Source organism: Dacryopinax primogenitus, assembly GCF_000292625.1.
Source record: "Dacryopinax primogenitus strain DJM-731 SS1 chromosome Unknown DACRYscaffold_1, whole genome shotgun sequence".
Taxonomy (NCBI): domain Eukaryota; kingdom Fungi; phylum Basidiomycota; class Dacrymycetes; order Dacrymycetales; family Dacrymycetaceae; genus Dacryopinax; species Dacryopinax primogenitus.
Genome location: NW_024467198.1, coordinates 464356 through 477119, shown reverse-complemented (window position 1 = coordinate 477119; position 12764 = coordinate 464356). Strand labels below are relative to the sequence as shown.

At 53.0% G+C, this 12764-nt stretch overlaps 7 protein-coding genes across 7 annotated transcripts; 4 read left to right on the top strand and 3 right to left on the bottom strand.

Moving 5' to 3' along the window:
- Positions 1-82: 82 nt before the first annotated feature.
- On the bottom strand, positions 83-1665 carry DACRYDRAFT_60648 (uncharacterized protein). Its single transcript, XM_040775639.1, has 5 exons — positions 1584-1665; positions 1092-1391; positions 839-1039; positions 623-784; positions 83-570 (listed from the first exon to the last, which is right to left on the bottom strand). Exons 1-5 carry the CDS (start codon positions 1648-1650, stop codon positions 125-127), a joined length of 1176 nt encoding a protein of 391 aa, XP_040632987.1. The 5' UTR covers positions 1651-1665; the 3' UTR covers positions 83-124.
- A 133-nt stretch (positions 1666-1798) lies between these two features.
- Positions 1799-1999, top strand: DACRYDRAFT_85920 (uncharacterized protein; the record flags this gene model as incomplete). The annotated part of the gene is made up of 1 exon (XM_040776749.1): positions 1799-1999. The coding sequence occupies one exon, from the start codon at positions 1799-1801 to the stop codon at positions 1997-1999; it is 201 nt and encodes a 66-aa protein (XP_040632986.1).
- An 867-nt stretch (positions 2000-2866) lies between these two features.
- DACRYDRAFT_97693 (uncharacterized protein) lies at positions 2867-6610 on the top strand (the record flags this gene model as incomplete). The annotated part of the gene is made up of 2 exons (XM_040777475.1): positions 2867-2955; positions 3001-6610. The coding sequence occupies 2 exons, from the start codon at positions 2867-2869 to the stop codon at positions 6608-6610; spliced, it is 3699 nt and encodes a 1232-aa protein (XP_040632985.1).
- A 38-nt stretch (positions 6611-6648) lies between these two features.
- DACRYDRAFT_97692 (uncharacterized protein) lies at positions 6649-7413 on the bottom strand (the record flags this gene model as incomplete). The annotated part of the gene is made up of 1 exon (XM_040777474.1): positions 6649-7413. One exon carries the CDS (start codon positions 7411-7413, stop codon positions 6649-6651), a length of 765 nt encoding a protein of 254 aa, XP_040632984.1.
- A 308-nt stretch (positions 7414-7721) lies between these two features.
- On the top strand, positions 7722-9209 carry DACRYDRAFT_112868 (uncharacterized protein; the record flags this gene model as incomplete). Its single annotated transcript, XM_040769525.1, has 3 exons — positions 7722-8038; positions 8090-8277; positions 8326-9209. The coding sequence occupies 3 exons, from the start codon at positions 7722-7724 to the stop codon at positions 9207-9209; spliced, it is 1389 nt and encodes a 462-aa protein (XP_040632983.1).
- Positions 9210-9309: 100 nt separating this feature from the next.
- On the bottom strand, positions 9310-10052 carry DACRYDRAFT_19399 (ribonucleoprotein-associated protein). The gene is made up of 4 exons (XM_040771491.1): positions 9912-10052; positions 9791-9851; positions 9633-9736; positions 9310-9580 (listed from the first exon to the last, which is right to left on the bottom strand). Exons 1-4 carry the CDS (start codon positions 9966-9968, stop codon positions 9422-9424), a joined length of 381 nt encoding a protein of 126 aa, XP_040632982.1. The 5' UTR covers positions 9969-10052; the 3' UTR covers positions 9310-9421.
- Positions 10053-10481: 429 nt separating this feature from the next.
- DACRYDRAFT_45356 (FAD/NADP-binding domain-containing protein) lies at positions 10482-11973 on the top strand (the record flags this gene model as incomplete). Its single annotated transcript, XM_040774638.1, has 4 exons — positions 10482-10661; positions 10719-11066; positions 11120-11614; positions 11662-11973. 4 exons carry the CDS (start codon positions 10482-10484, stop codon positions 11971-11973), a joined length of 1335 nt encoding a protein of 444 aa, XP_040632981.1.
- Between the last annotated feature and the right edge of the window lie 791 nt (positions 11974-12764).

Sequence of the window (12764 nt, the reverse complement as noted above, 5' to 3'; positions counted from 1 at the left end):
CTCCACCCCTGGGATATTATATAATGTGATGGTATGGTATTGCTACAGCTAATTCTACAATGTTATGGATACAGTAGTGGGGACCTTCATCCAATCTAGTGTTTTTATGTTGTGGAGCAAGTCATCATGTACGTGTCGAGGGCCCTGCGTCACACTGTGCAACCTGCTGCGCACTGTTCGCCTCCTGTCTTGCCGAGTTGCTTCCCTTTGTAAACAGGCGCATGAGGCTTGAGCTTTTCTTCACACACTGCTCCTTTTCAGGTACGCCGAGAGCATCTCTGAATTTCCCCTCAACCTCTTCGACCTTTTTTGTTCTATCCCCGCCTTTCCAAATGAGGACGGCAGCGGCAATACCGCAAAGGAAGCTGAGAGGGACGAGACTGCCCGTGGTCCAGGCAGGGCGATTGTACATGTTGAGGCCCCACATGGTGCCGCATAGCATGCATTGGAAAATCGAATTGCCGTCGATAAGGAGACAGATCCACAGAGCGGTCGTGATAGAGAACGCGCGATGGGTCTCGGTTTCGTGGGGCCTATACCAGGTTTGGCTTTTCATGAATTTTTCTTGTTCTGTGAATGATGTCAGCGACGGGTCAAGTTCACAGCTTCATACTCGACATACGGTATCTAAGCGCCTTCTGCTGGGCTTCAGGCAGCACGGCTTCTTCTGTGAGTGCACCGTTCTCGGGATCAGGGATATCATTTTCGTCATTCAAGGCCTTCATGCCACGTTGTTTCCGTATTTTGCGAGACAGTATCTTGTAATGTGTAATGCGAACAATGCCTGAAGAAGTGAGTGAGTTACGAATAACGGGTAGAAGATGAGATGTTGACGTACGGTAGGTATCGATTACTCTCCATGGTATCAGTCCAACACCGGTAATCGTAAACAACCCATTTTCAACTTGGCAAGTGATCTCGATCCATAGCTTTTGGTAATAATCGTTATGCAGATTGATCCAATGCAAGAGGAAGAGTACAATGGCCGCGCCCCAAAAGGCGACAAGAAACCCGTAAATGGCTGTGAGTATTCCCATAGCTGTGGATCCATCAGGAACCGCCGAGAAGCAGGAACAGAACAATAGACATACGGGTCTTCAAGAACGCCCATAGACCCCTGAGCGCTCGCTTCGCCTGGTCGCGTTTGCGAAGGACATGCTCAACATGGAGGTCGAGTTCGTCTGGCCTTGCTTCACCAGGCACGATCCCAATGACCATGCCTTTCTCTGCCCGATCGGCCTGGTCATGTTCCGGTAGGAGCTGGGCCTGGCTGTCTGAAGGCAGAAGAGATATCTGCGGCAATGCGACGACAGGCTTGCGGGTTGATGAGAAGATTGGAGGGATGAGAATGGTGTTGGCGGCGTTGGCGAGGTGGGAAATGGTCGAGACACCTGGGTCTGGGGACGATAAGGACATGCATGAGCGGGTTGAACGAGACGCATGAACACGAAACGGTAATAACATGATGAAATGTGGGTTGGGGTCGTCACTAATGACGATGTGGAGCAAGTAGGGGTTCAACCGGCGAGCCGCACGTTTGGTTGATTACTGAGGCGGGAAGACGCGGGGAATTGAATAGGCACACTCACCTATACAGTCGAGGTGTTCGACAACTTCGTCATGATGATGCTCTTCTTCTTCTTGTTCCATCTCCTGCTCTAACTCTTGAACTGCAGCATCTTCTCGGATCGCGGGTTTCTGGGCCCTTTCGAAGCTGGTCCTCAGTTCATTTCGGACACTGAGCGGCAACTCCATGGAAGCACGTTCGAGACTCGCACGACGGATGATGTCATCTGTGATGCCCTTCTCTCCGCGCGGTATCCGCAATTCCATGGGTGCGGTGAACGAGTTCGATGAGTCTGAGCGCGGCCGCATACGCGAAGCAGCGATTGGCGACATCTCCCCTGTTACGGACGCATCGACCTGGTTCAGCGGATCTTCCGGAATGGAACCGGGGCTAGAGAACAGCTCTGGCTGGCGAGGTGACGTCCCCAAGTGAGAATGGTGGGAGGAACGAGAGGTGAAAGAGGTAGGGGATAGAGGGCCTGCAGTTGGGCCATTATCAGAGAGCTGTTGGTACGTCCGAGATGAGCGGGACATGCGGTTGCCCTCATGGTGCTCAGATATGGGAGACTGGGGGGAGAAGATAGTGGTGATTGTCCTGCTGCGAGGTCTCATTCTATGTGTCGTTGAGATGGGAGACAACGAATGCAGGTTGATGGGAGTGTCGCTGATCGCTGACGCAGGTTCTGAGGCACCCGCGACAGAGAGGGATGGGCCGGGGAGATTGTTGGTGTCGAGTGAGAGTACTTGTGAGCGTTTTAACCGTATTGAAGGCATCGTTGGACAAAAATGTTGGTTGTCTGTGGAGGTTTTTGACTGCTCCGCAGAAAGCTGCGAGCGATGTACATACCCCTGAACATTCGTTGTTGGGGATCAGGGAGGCACAAGGAACGGTGGATACGGAATCAGATGTTATCATCGCTTTGTATTGTGCCGCAGCAGAGCATGAGAAAAGTCAACACCGAAGTGGTACAGTTTCTCAGCCATGTCCGACAAGAAAGGATCAAGATGGAGAATTGTATACGTATTTAAAAGTCTATTACCCCAATGTGTTCACCACCTACTTCCTGCGCATGCATTCAGTTATCCAACTGTATTGGTACCTTTCCTCTCATGGACGGAAAGAGCTCCAGGTCTCGTGATCTTCGTTGGCTGAAGCTATTCATAGCTGCGATATATTAATATTATACTGATAATATTGACACAGCTTGTATATTGATGATATTGACACAGCTTGGCGAAGGACGTTGTAAGTGGCTGTGCTACGAAGGGAAGTTCCGCTTCCTTTGTTGGTGTTTCCACCATGAACCCTTCCGACCGGCAGGGAATTACTTTCTACAACTTCAACAACAACACTCTGTTGTCTACATCGAAATGTGCTTATAGCTGTCTGTGAGTGAACCAACAATATGTCAAGTACACAGCCATTAATTCTAGCAAGGCTGCAGGGAAACACCCGAAACTGATGTTCAGCGTGCGGCATGCGCTTGGTCGCGCATCCGTCGGAGTTGGGCACGCACGAAGATACCCTGCGGTCGCCCGACGACCGCATACTCTTCCCTCGTTCAGCGTGCCTTTTCTATACCCAGCGAACCGCCATGCATCAACGCAGGCTGCCTTCTCCGGCGACAGCGAGGTCGTCACCGACCCCGAACGCCCGCCACCCCGCTCCGATCTGCAAGGATTCATTGCGGTCCTGTCTGCTGCCGACTCTCTCACTCCCGCAGCAGTTTCACGCACGTCTGCTCGCGTCATACGGTCTTGCTTAAATAATGACAACCTTGCTGAGGCGGTCATCATTCTCTCTGCCTTGCGCGCTGCCAACGAACGACGAGCAGCGAAGGGGAATACCACACTGTTCCCTCTGCGGCTTGCGTCGACCACCCTCGTTCATGGCCTCTTGCAGCAGAACAACATTCACCAAGCTGCACGCCTCGCAAGGGATGTCATGCCAGTCAGGGAGCATTTGTTTCGAGCGAAAACAATCGACGTCGTCGTCAAGGCGCTTTGTCCGAAGCTGTATCCCGGGGAGGTGGGTGGGAGGGCGATGAGCGAGCGATTGGTTCAGAAACGGAGGAACGCATGGATAACACAAGGATGGAGCCTCAAACCGCTCCCACCGGCTGGTAGTCCGGAGTCGCTCGCACCTGTTCAGTGGCCCATGTCAACCTCAATACGTTCTTCTTTCCCCCAGGGGTTCTCCGCACCTCGTCTGAACCCGGAAATACTCCGTACTACCCGCGCCGAAGTATCCCAGATTTCAAATGCTCCATCATCGGAACAAAGCTACTGGGCAGAGTTGTGCAAGTTGTCACAAACAGAACATAACCAGTGGACCGAGAAACGTGACTTACCAGAGCGTGGAAAGGGCCTCGACGCATCTACGCGCATGGCGATCGCTCTCCTCGCTCAGGCACGACGGACGAAGCAAAGTAGAACGAACGAGATGTATAAGCGAGTCGTTGATGCCTGCCTTTTCCAGGGAGAGCTAGTCACTGCCACAGTGCTCTTTGGAATCCTCTTATACGACCTGCGTCGGCAGCACCTCCGAACCCAAGCACCACCTGCGGACGATAACCCCGAGAGCGTTCTCAATACACCGGCCGGCCAGGAAGCAGTACGACGGTTTGAGTTCGATCCGCGAGAGCTCTACCTGGCAGAAACGCAAGCCAACAAGCTATATCAACGATTCAGGGCACGAATAGGTGCCTGTGCCGAACTGCCGGATGGCGATCAGTACGCAGACACATGGGAGATGATGAGGAGTATAGTCTGGGAAGCCGACGATTTCGACCATCGAAACAGCGCTGACGCAGATCAAACACGAGCCATATTGGCAACAATGTGGATTGTCTGGGGGTTTCCATTTAACGGCCTCTCTTTGCTCATCAAAAGCCTGTATTCGGTCTCGAGAACCAGTACTCCGTGGCCGCCTAGGGACCGAAAGGGGGTGGGCGGCATTGTGCATGATTTCTGTCACGCTGCTCTAGCGAGGGAGATTGTGCGATTGAACGCACTTGGCAGCGATTATAGAACCGACCCGACAAAACAGCAGCTTTTAGACCCTCGTTCATATAATGCGCTTCTACATTATGCACTTCGACACCGATTATCTCCGAAGATGGCTGAGGGAATTCTTCAACATATGCAACATCAAAGGCAACCACCGCGAGAACCGGATCAAGCAACTCACACAATCCTCCTACGATCCGCCTCTCTCCTACACCAAAATAATGCTGCTCAGAAGATCCTTGAGCGGTTTGCTGCTGCAAGAAACGAGCAAATAGTGTCTTCTTTAGCGCAGCTGGACAGTATGCTTCCAGTGAATCGGCCTAAGGTTTTCCACCCCCGTCTGGCTGTCAAAGTTCCGACCGAAGCCGAAGCTGCTGTACCCTTGCCGAATCTGCCACTGGTCGATTTCTCGAATGTCGATGCGCACGTCATCAATACCATTATTGCTCATTATGTTTCGACCGGCCGTGCCGATCTCCTTTTGAAGATGCTCTCTCTCTTCCTACCGACCATGCAACCGGGCTCGTTGACCCCAGAAGGGCAAATCGCTGCACTACATCGAATGGTACTCCTTGGTCCAGATGTGTTCACTTCACTGCTGAATGCATGCATGAAGATGGGCATGAGTGGCATTGCTGAAAGGGTCTGGCGATTCGCTCTTCGAGCCGAACGCTCAAGTTGGACAAATGGCCCATGGGGTGAAGCAAGGCATGGCTGGGTTCTCGGTATCGAATCATATACTATTATGATGCAGCTGTATGCGATCGAAAATGAGAATGGTCTCGCGAAGATCCGCGAAGCCCGGAACGACTATGAGCAAGCGAAGAAGGACCTGAAACTACACGCCACCGGATGGGGCACCGAACTCCCGAACCCGCCATTCGGTCCTTATCAACACGTGACGTTCTACAGCGACGTGCAGGGTACGAAAGAAAGATGGTTGGCAGCGCGGCTGCAAGGCTTGAAGCTCTTCCGAACGATGCGATACGGTGGGATTCGTCTCGTCCGACGGATCGCAGGTTTAACACGCCAACGTCCGACACCCGACAAGTTGGCCTGGGATCCACAAGCCGCCAGGCGATGGCGAGAACACCCGCATCCAGACGCTCGGTTCTTCAACGCCTGCCTGGCCTTGTTTGGACGGGAGGACGTGTCTTCGCGCTATGTGTCATCTTGGAACAAGCGACACTTCTGGGAACGACGCTTCCCGAAGCTTATTCAGCGGAACCGTCTGGGCCGTGTAGTGCAACAAGACGATACTGCACTAATGCACGTCATTTCGTGGATGCGGCAGCTCCAATTCCCCGTGCCTCTTGCATTTGCATTCCTGCGGTCCGCACAGGACGACGCACCGCATGGGTTCCAGCCGCCCCAGCTGACTGAGGCGCATCTCCGCAATCGATTGACCGTGCGGCCCTATGCATACCCGGACGAGAAGCCCAACTTCCATGCGTTCCGGATACATGTGCAGAAGGACCGCGGATTGCCAATCCGAAGACAGCCGCCTCGGAAGCGAGGAGACGGGCCCGCAAGAGCCTTGCACAATCTCAATGAGAGAGGTCGGTCCGATATGAGGGTTGAACCTAGGGTCACCGAGGGTCAAATGGCCGTGTTCATGGCTCCTAGTAGTAGAAGTGGCGACAGCACAGAAGCGGGTCTTTTTGCTGTTGGAGGTAAGAACAACGATCTTAAAGGCAGTGCTGCGGTTCCCGTTACCAAGCATACCATTGAGAAAACTGGGAAGAAGAAGAAACAATGGCATCCATGCAAGGCGCCGCCGAGGATGTGGCATCCCAGGGGAGTGAAGCAGAAGAGGCCAGACGTGGCAGATACGACGGAAGAGCGTGAACCGAGCGATGAGACTGGCGATAAGGTTGCTGCTGTTGCACACTCTGTACCAAGCAGGTGGGATGTGGCTGCAGCTCACTGTCGCAACATGTGCATGTCGCGGTCAAGGAAGGTGGATCATACACAGATCGAAGAGAAAGAAGAACGGACGTTGGATGATGCTCTCCCTTTCGCATTGGCCATGTAACATCTCTTGTGCAAATAAAATTCAATGTATATTAGATCTCACTTCCCCTCTTCACTCCCTGCCGATGTCTTAGGTCGGAAATTGAGGATTGAGTGCCTCCGACCTCGTTCAGGCTCGCCGACCTCAAAAGCGCCCATCGCCTCCGCAACCTTGTACACCTTTTTCTCCATCTCTGCCCTCTTTTCGTCAGTTGGGGGGGGCGTTTTGGGCCTTCCGCTCAACAGGACCGACACACGGTTGTGTTCTGCAAGCACCTCGCGCACCTTGTCGAGTTTGTGTGCGAGATCGCCCGCTTCACTCTGCCAGGAGATCTGCACCTCCTTCGACCTGCCCGCCGCCCTCGCCGCCCTCTGCTGCGTCTTCCGCGTCCGCTCCGCACGCCGGTCCTCGTCAAACGTTATTATCTTCACCAGAGGTCTCTCGTGACTGACGAGCTGTACGAATTCCTTGCCCTTCCTTATTTCGGCGAGGATGTCCACAAGCGGTCGGAGAGGGCCTAACGTCCTGGTTTCGCGGTCGATAAGTTGTACCATCTCAAACTTGATCTTTTCGTTTCTAGGAAGAGCATTTTCGTCCTTGTCCCGTTCCTGTTCCATAGGGGAATTGAAAGGGTTCAAAGGAGTGATAGTTTTGAGAAGCTCCTGGGCAGGATAGACGTCTTTTCTTTGGGTGCTGTAGTGCGGGTAGAGGGGGAATATTGCGCTGCGGGTTACTCCTGTTGGGTGAATTCGTTTGCGGGTAGAAGTGCGTAAGACCGATCGCGAGGTGCTGGCTATGCAAGAAGCGACTTGTTGGAAGGCCATGACTTGGGGTTCGAGCTCGCAATTAGATGTTTATGACCAAAATATCAACAAAATTCAGGCTGTTGATTTATGAACAATCAGATCATTTTATAAGCCAAGCAGCGTACACATATGATTTAACGATTGCAATGCAACAATGAGGCAAAGTGCAGTTGCACGAAGGGAAGCTCCGAGTTGAGATTGAGAAAGCAAAGTTGATGTTTTCCCGAAGGGGTCCATTCCTCCTATTATGTAATGCCGCCTCGACCCTATCTCTTCCCACCACACATGACTCCCTGTCACACACCATCTTAACGACTCACCATTACATGCTCAAACCGCGCAGATCCTCCGCCACACAGCGACCACCAAATCCGTCGCCGACATGTATAGCAGATCACATTTCCGCTGCTGCTGCCACGGACCACACACCCGTCGCTAGTACGAGCGCAGGCACAGGGCAGGCTAGAAATAGGGATGGAGACACTTCGGGCAAGGGGACGCCCAAGGGGAAAGGTCCTGCAAAAGGTGCCCCTGAGAAGAACGACAATACCACCCCGGGAAGAAAGAGTCTGCATACGATGGAGTGCTCCACCTGTGAGCGCAGCCAGAGGCGGTTCTTCTGTCCCACTTGCGTAGCCAATCAGTACGTCCTGCGGCGACATTTCTTATCCAAGTATGCTGACAATTATTATAGCATTCGAGACTTCCGACTCTCACAATCAAGAGTCGAAGCTGAGAAACAGAGGCTCCAAGGGGTGGTACAGCAGCTGCTGGACAAGCTCGAACCCAGGAGGACGGAGAAGGCAACCCGGACCTTGCTGATTGACCGCACGCGCGAGATCAAGCGGGAGGTAGAGCGACTAAGGCATAGGAGCGCTGAATGTGTGTATTCTGATTTATTATTTTAAATATTCTGATTGGTATTAACAGTAAAGGAGAATGTTCGACTACGACAAGAAGACCTACGCCAGCGACGAGAACGACTTCAACGAGCCCAGCAGCTCGTCAGCTCCCCTCTAACATTCACTCCCCTGACCGCCGCACAATCCCGACTCGACGCCCTCTCCGACCGGCTCGCTCTCGCCCGGCGCGGGCTCGCCCTCCTTTTAATGGAAGTCTTCGACCTCAGACAAACCACCACAGGGGAAGCGACCATTGTCTCCCTCCCTTTCCCCAAGCCTGGAGACCACAGACACACCAAGCCTGAGCAACTGAACGGCGTCCTCGTTCACACACTCCACTTGCTCCACCTCCTCGCTTACTACCTCGGCGTCAAGCTCCCCTTTGTTATTTCCTGGTCTGGCGGTCGGTTCCTCGTCGGGAAGCCAACCATCCGTGCCAGCTCCGGGAACTCGGAAGACGGAGACTGGGTGCGGTGGACCGTCAAACAGCCCTTGTATATTTCTGCTGCGGACGCAGCGCGCTATGCTGGTGCAGGTGCTGTCCCGAGCAGCTTTACGACAGCGCTGAGCATGTTGGCGTTTAATGTGCTGTACCTGATGCACACACAAGGCCTATCCGTGCCAGGAGACGGGCCATCCCCAGCAACCCCCCCACCTCCAATAAGGAACGGAGAGAACCAGCTGCCACCAAGGGTGTTGAATGACCTTATCTGCTTGTGTATCCCCGATTCCCTAGGTAGGCGGAGTCATGCGACGCGCCCGCACCTGCCGCCGCCAACGCATGGATTAGGCCTGACGTTTGCTAGGGTGCTGGAGGCGGCTAAAGAGGCGGATGGGAGTAAAAGGGCGGAGGAGCTGCGGAAGGCTGAAGAGGGAGACGCGGATTGGGACATCATCGACGACAGCGGATAGGTGAATGTTGAAGAAGGGAGCGCCGTTGTACGATTGGTTTGTATTACACTCTTCGGCAGGACCACGCTTGATGTATTGTCGTATCGCATACCTGCATGTTCATGACCATCATAATCATATGACATTGGAGACTACGGTGGTATCCGATCATCTAGGCTAAAATACCATATGACGACATGTCGTAAGAATACGTGCCACCGAGCGCTCCAAGCTCAAATCAAGAGCTTCTCAATCTCATTCTTGATCGTCTGGATCTGGCTGTTCAGTTCGCGTTGCTCGTTCGTCGTCACGCTGGCCGCGATCACGGGGCGGGAGACGCCGCAAGCACGTCCGAGGGCGATCTTGCTGGGGACGAAGACGTAGGGGACGTTCTGGGCGTAGAGATCAGTAAGCAAAGCAGATAGAAAAGGGGGGTGAATACACCTTATCCTCGCAAAGAAGTGGCAGATGCAACAGGATCTCGATTGGCTCCGTATCCGCAGTCAAGACTATGAACTCTGCGATACCCCGGTTGAGGGTTTTCGTAGCTAACACCCTCTACGTCAGCGGCCTCGCAGCTTCATAAAGGGGAAAACACGAACCTTCATTCGCACCCTTCTTGACCTGCTTGTAGGACGTCGCTTGGTTTACGAGCTCCAAGATCTGCATATCCGGAAAGACGGAGTCAGGAGGCTGGTCGTGTGAACCCAAAAAAAGGCGCACCTTGTTAGTAAGATCGTTGTTAGCCAACGGGAAAGCCTTAGGATTTGGGGCAGACATGATCTTTTTTTTTGTCAGAGATTGATATGGGTGTGTGTGTAGATGGATAAATGGTCGACCTCACGGCGCGGATCCTTGGTCGATGGTGGTCAGAGAGGCAGGAGTACGGAGGCAAACTTTTGAGAAGATGAAAAGGGTCAGTGAGGGTCTTCTCGATCGATTGATCAGATGGACGCCTATTTTGGACGACTTTTAAACTTGGACCGGTGATGTCTCCTGCGACAAGTACCTCCTGTTTTGATGTGCGGAAAAAGATGAACCTCCGTCTGGACACCCTGTAGCTGATATCTGGGAAGATGCATGACGAGAAATACGTCGGTAGAGCTTTTCCGATCTCATCACCAAAAAAGGCAACTCACCCAAAGGAGCCATCTACGGTCGGGGAGGTACAAGCCGAGCCGCACGTTCATACCAGATGAACTCTCTAGCCAGGCTGGTATTTAGATCCTGCTCGGGGATGGGATTCCTTGTCAACTCATGAACACCCTTCCGGAGACCACTTCGAGATTTGCTATGACGCTCCCAGCAGAAGTCGACGTCCTTGTCGTTGGCGCTGGTCCGACGGGCCTCACCTGCGCCTCCTCAATTCTCACTCATGGAGTTCCTGTGAACCGTATGGCTATAGTCGACGCACCGGATGCTGGCAACATGATCTACTCCCGAGCCCTTGTCGTGCATTCCAAGACGCTGGAGGTAGGCTCTCCCGTTATTTCCCATATCCTTAGTGTTGACAAGCATTCGGGATGACAGGCGATGGAGAAGATTGGCTGTACGGAAGGCGTAGTGGCCGCCGGCCATCCGCACCAACTTTTTCACTTCAATAGCCTCTCTTCTCCCAACGGCCCTCTCATAACGTTAAAGGCCTCGCTCCTCCAGCCCTGGACGAAGTACGCCTTCTTCCTTGTCATAGCACAATGCGATACCGAGCGCGTGCTGATGGGTCGATTGAAGGAGCTGTTGGGGGAGGAAGATATTAGGTGGGGAAAGAGGGTGGTGGATGTAAGGGAGACGGAGGAAGGGTGGAAGGTTGCTTCGTTCGAAGATGGGCAGCAGGTAAGGGCGCGATATGTTGTAGGTGCTGACGGCGGGCATTCTGTAGTACGTTCTTCTTGCTCGTTTTAGATAGGTTATCGGTACTCAGTGACATCCAGGTGCGACAATCAGCCGGTATCGCCTTCCCCGATCCATACAACCACACCGCCCAATCCACCCCCGAACCAGCAGACATCGACCACCCGAGCAAAGCGGATGAGGTATTCTGCCTTGCAGACGTTCGGATCACCTCCCCGATCTCTTCAGGGAACGTAGAAGAGTTCAACGCTTACCTCACTCCGTCTGGTGTGGCCCTTTGGATACCCCTGGGAGACGGTGTGTACCGGATGGGGGGGCAGGTCCTCTCTGGTTCTGCCCCAAAAGAACCAGACCAAGCCTACCTTCAACAGCTCCTCTCCGAAAGGATACTCATCGCTTCCGGAGCGACCATCACGGAAGTGCTCTGGAGCAGCAGGTTTCATATCAAGTTCCGTCTGGCGGAGAGGTACTGGGTAGAGCATCTCCCTGGGACGGCGGTGCAGAGGGACGGGAAGACGGGGGTGATCTTAGTTGGGGACGCAGCGCACGTGCATTCACCGATGGGCAAGTGCCTCGTTCCATTTCTTCAGCGGTCAATACTGACTCCTACATAGGCGGGCAGGGGATGAACCTCGGTATCAGGGACTCGATCACACTCGGACAAGCGCTCTCCCACGCCCTCTCTCCCGCCGTCAGCCCGACCGAAGCTCGCACCCTCCTCACCCGCTGGGCAAGAGACCGGCACACCGAAGGTTCGCACGTTATAGCCCTCTCTGGGAGGCTGACATGGGTCAGCATCTGGGGCTCTGCGTTGGGAGCGTGGACGCAGAAAGCGCGGGATTGGCTCCTTTGGGGAGTCGTGAGAGTGCCGGGAGTTATGAGGGTGATGGTTTGGAATTTGAGCGGACTGGGAGAGAAGGATACGTTGTATTAACCATTGGGCGGCCTCAGCCGAAGAGAGAATCCTCCATGAATAGATCGGAGTCCAGGTTTCCCAATGGGCTTACTTGTTACAGCTTCCACAAGAAAAACATTCCTGCCAACACCATCCCAAGCCCCAAACAACAAACTCTGCTCCCAAACCAACCATTTCACCGAAAGAAGATCATTCTATCAGAAAGAGATATCTGCTAGGATACCCACACACGACGCGCTAAATGCTACAATGCCCTCAAACCGACCGTCGGCCCCGCCATAAGACCGTACTTGCTAAGTGCTAGTACCAATTTGTATTTTGTAAGAAATCAAAATGTCTTATTGTTTGCAGGAATGATATCATGGTCGAGCACAGCCTGTCCCTCCATGCAATGGTAAGTGGAATTTCATTGCAAGAATATTGTAACTTAGCTGGTGTATTATGTTGTACAATTCCGGATCACCTATCTCCTATCAGAAACATGCCAGTGCTACAAGAAAACATCAATTCCGCTGATATAACATTCAGGTTGTCATCACAAACAGGAATCTAGGCCAATGGGGTAATCGAGCCCACAACCCTTGAATGTCTCAGATGATGTTTTTAGACCATCACTAATCAATCTGACAGAGGAGCACATGATGAATGAATTTTAGACCCATGGCTTATGAATTTTGTGTGGGACTGGTTTCAGGGTCTTTCTTTTCACTGTGAATCCCTGCCACAGCATTCTCTTCCTTGTTGAACTTGACAGACTTGGTGCATACTTTCATGGTAAGCTGATTCACTAATTTCTGTTGATGCAATAC

Bases quoted from the DNA above. Each gene is read 5' to 3' on its own strand.
- DACRYDRAFT_60648 (XM_040775639.1), bottom strand. From the start codon at position 1,650: ATGGAACAAGAAGAAGAAGAGCATCATCATGACGAAGTTGTCGAACAC. The intron at 1,392-1,583 runs GTGCCTATTCAA...CCCCAGACCCAG, and splicing joins CCTCGACTGTATAGGTGAGT to GTGTCTCGACCATTTCCCAC. The intron at 785-838 runs GTACGTCAACAT...TCACTTCTTCAG, and splicing joins GAGAGTAATCGATACCTACC to GCATTGTTCGCATTACACAT.
- DACRYDRAFT_19399 (XM_040771491.1), bottom strand. From the start codon at position 9,968: ATGTCTGCCCCAAATCCTAAGGCTTTCCCGTTGGCTAACAACGATCTT. The intron at 9,852-9,911 runs GTGCGCCTTTTT...CCGGATATGCAG, and splicing joins ACAACGATCTTACTAACAAG to ATCTTGGAGCTCGTAAACCA. The intron at 9,581-9,632 runs GTGTATTCACCC...CTCTACGCCCAG, and splicing joins CACTTCTTTGCGAGGATAAG to AACGTCCCCTACGTCTTCGT.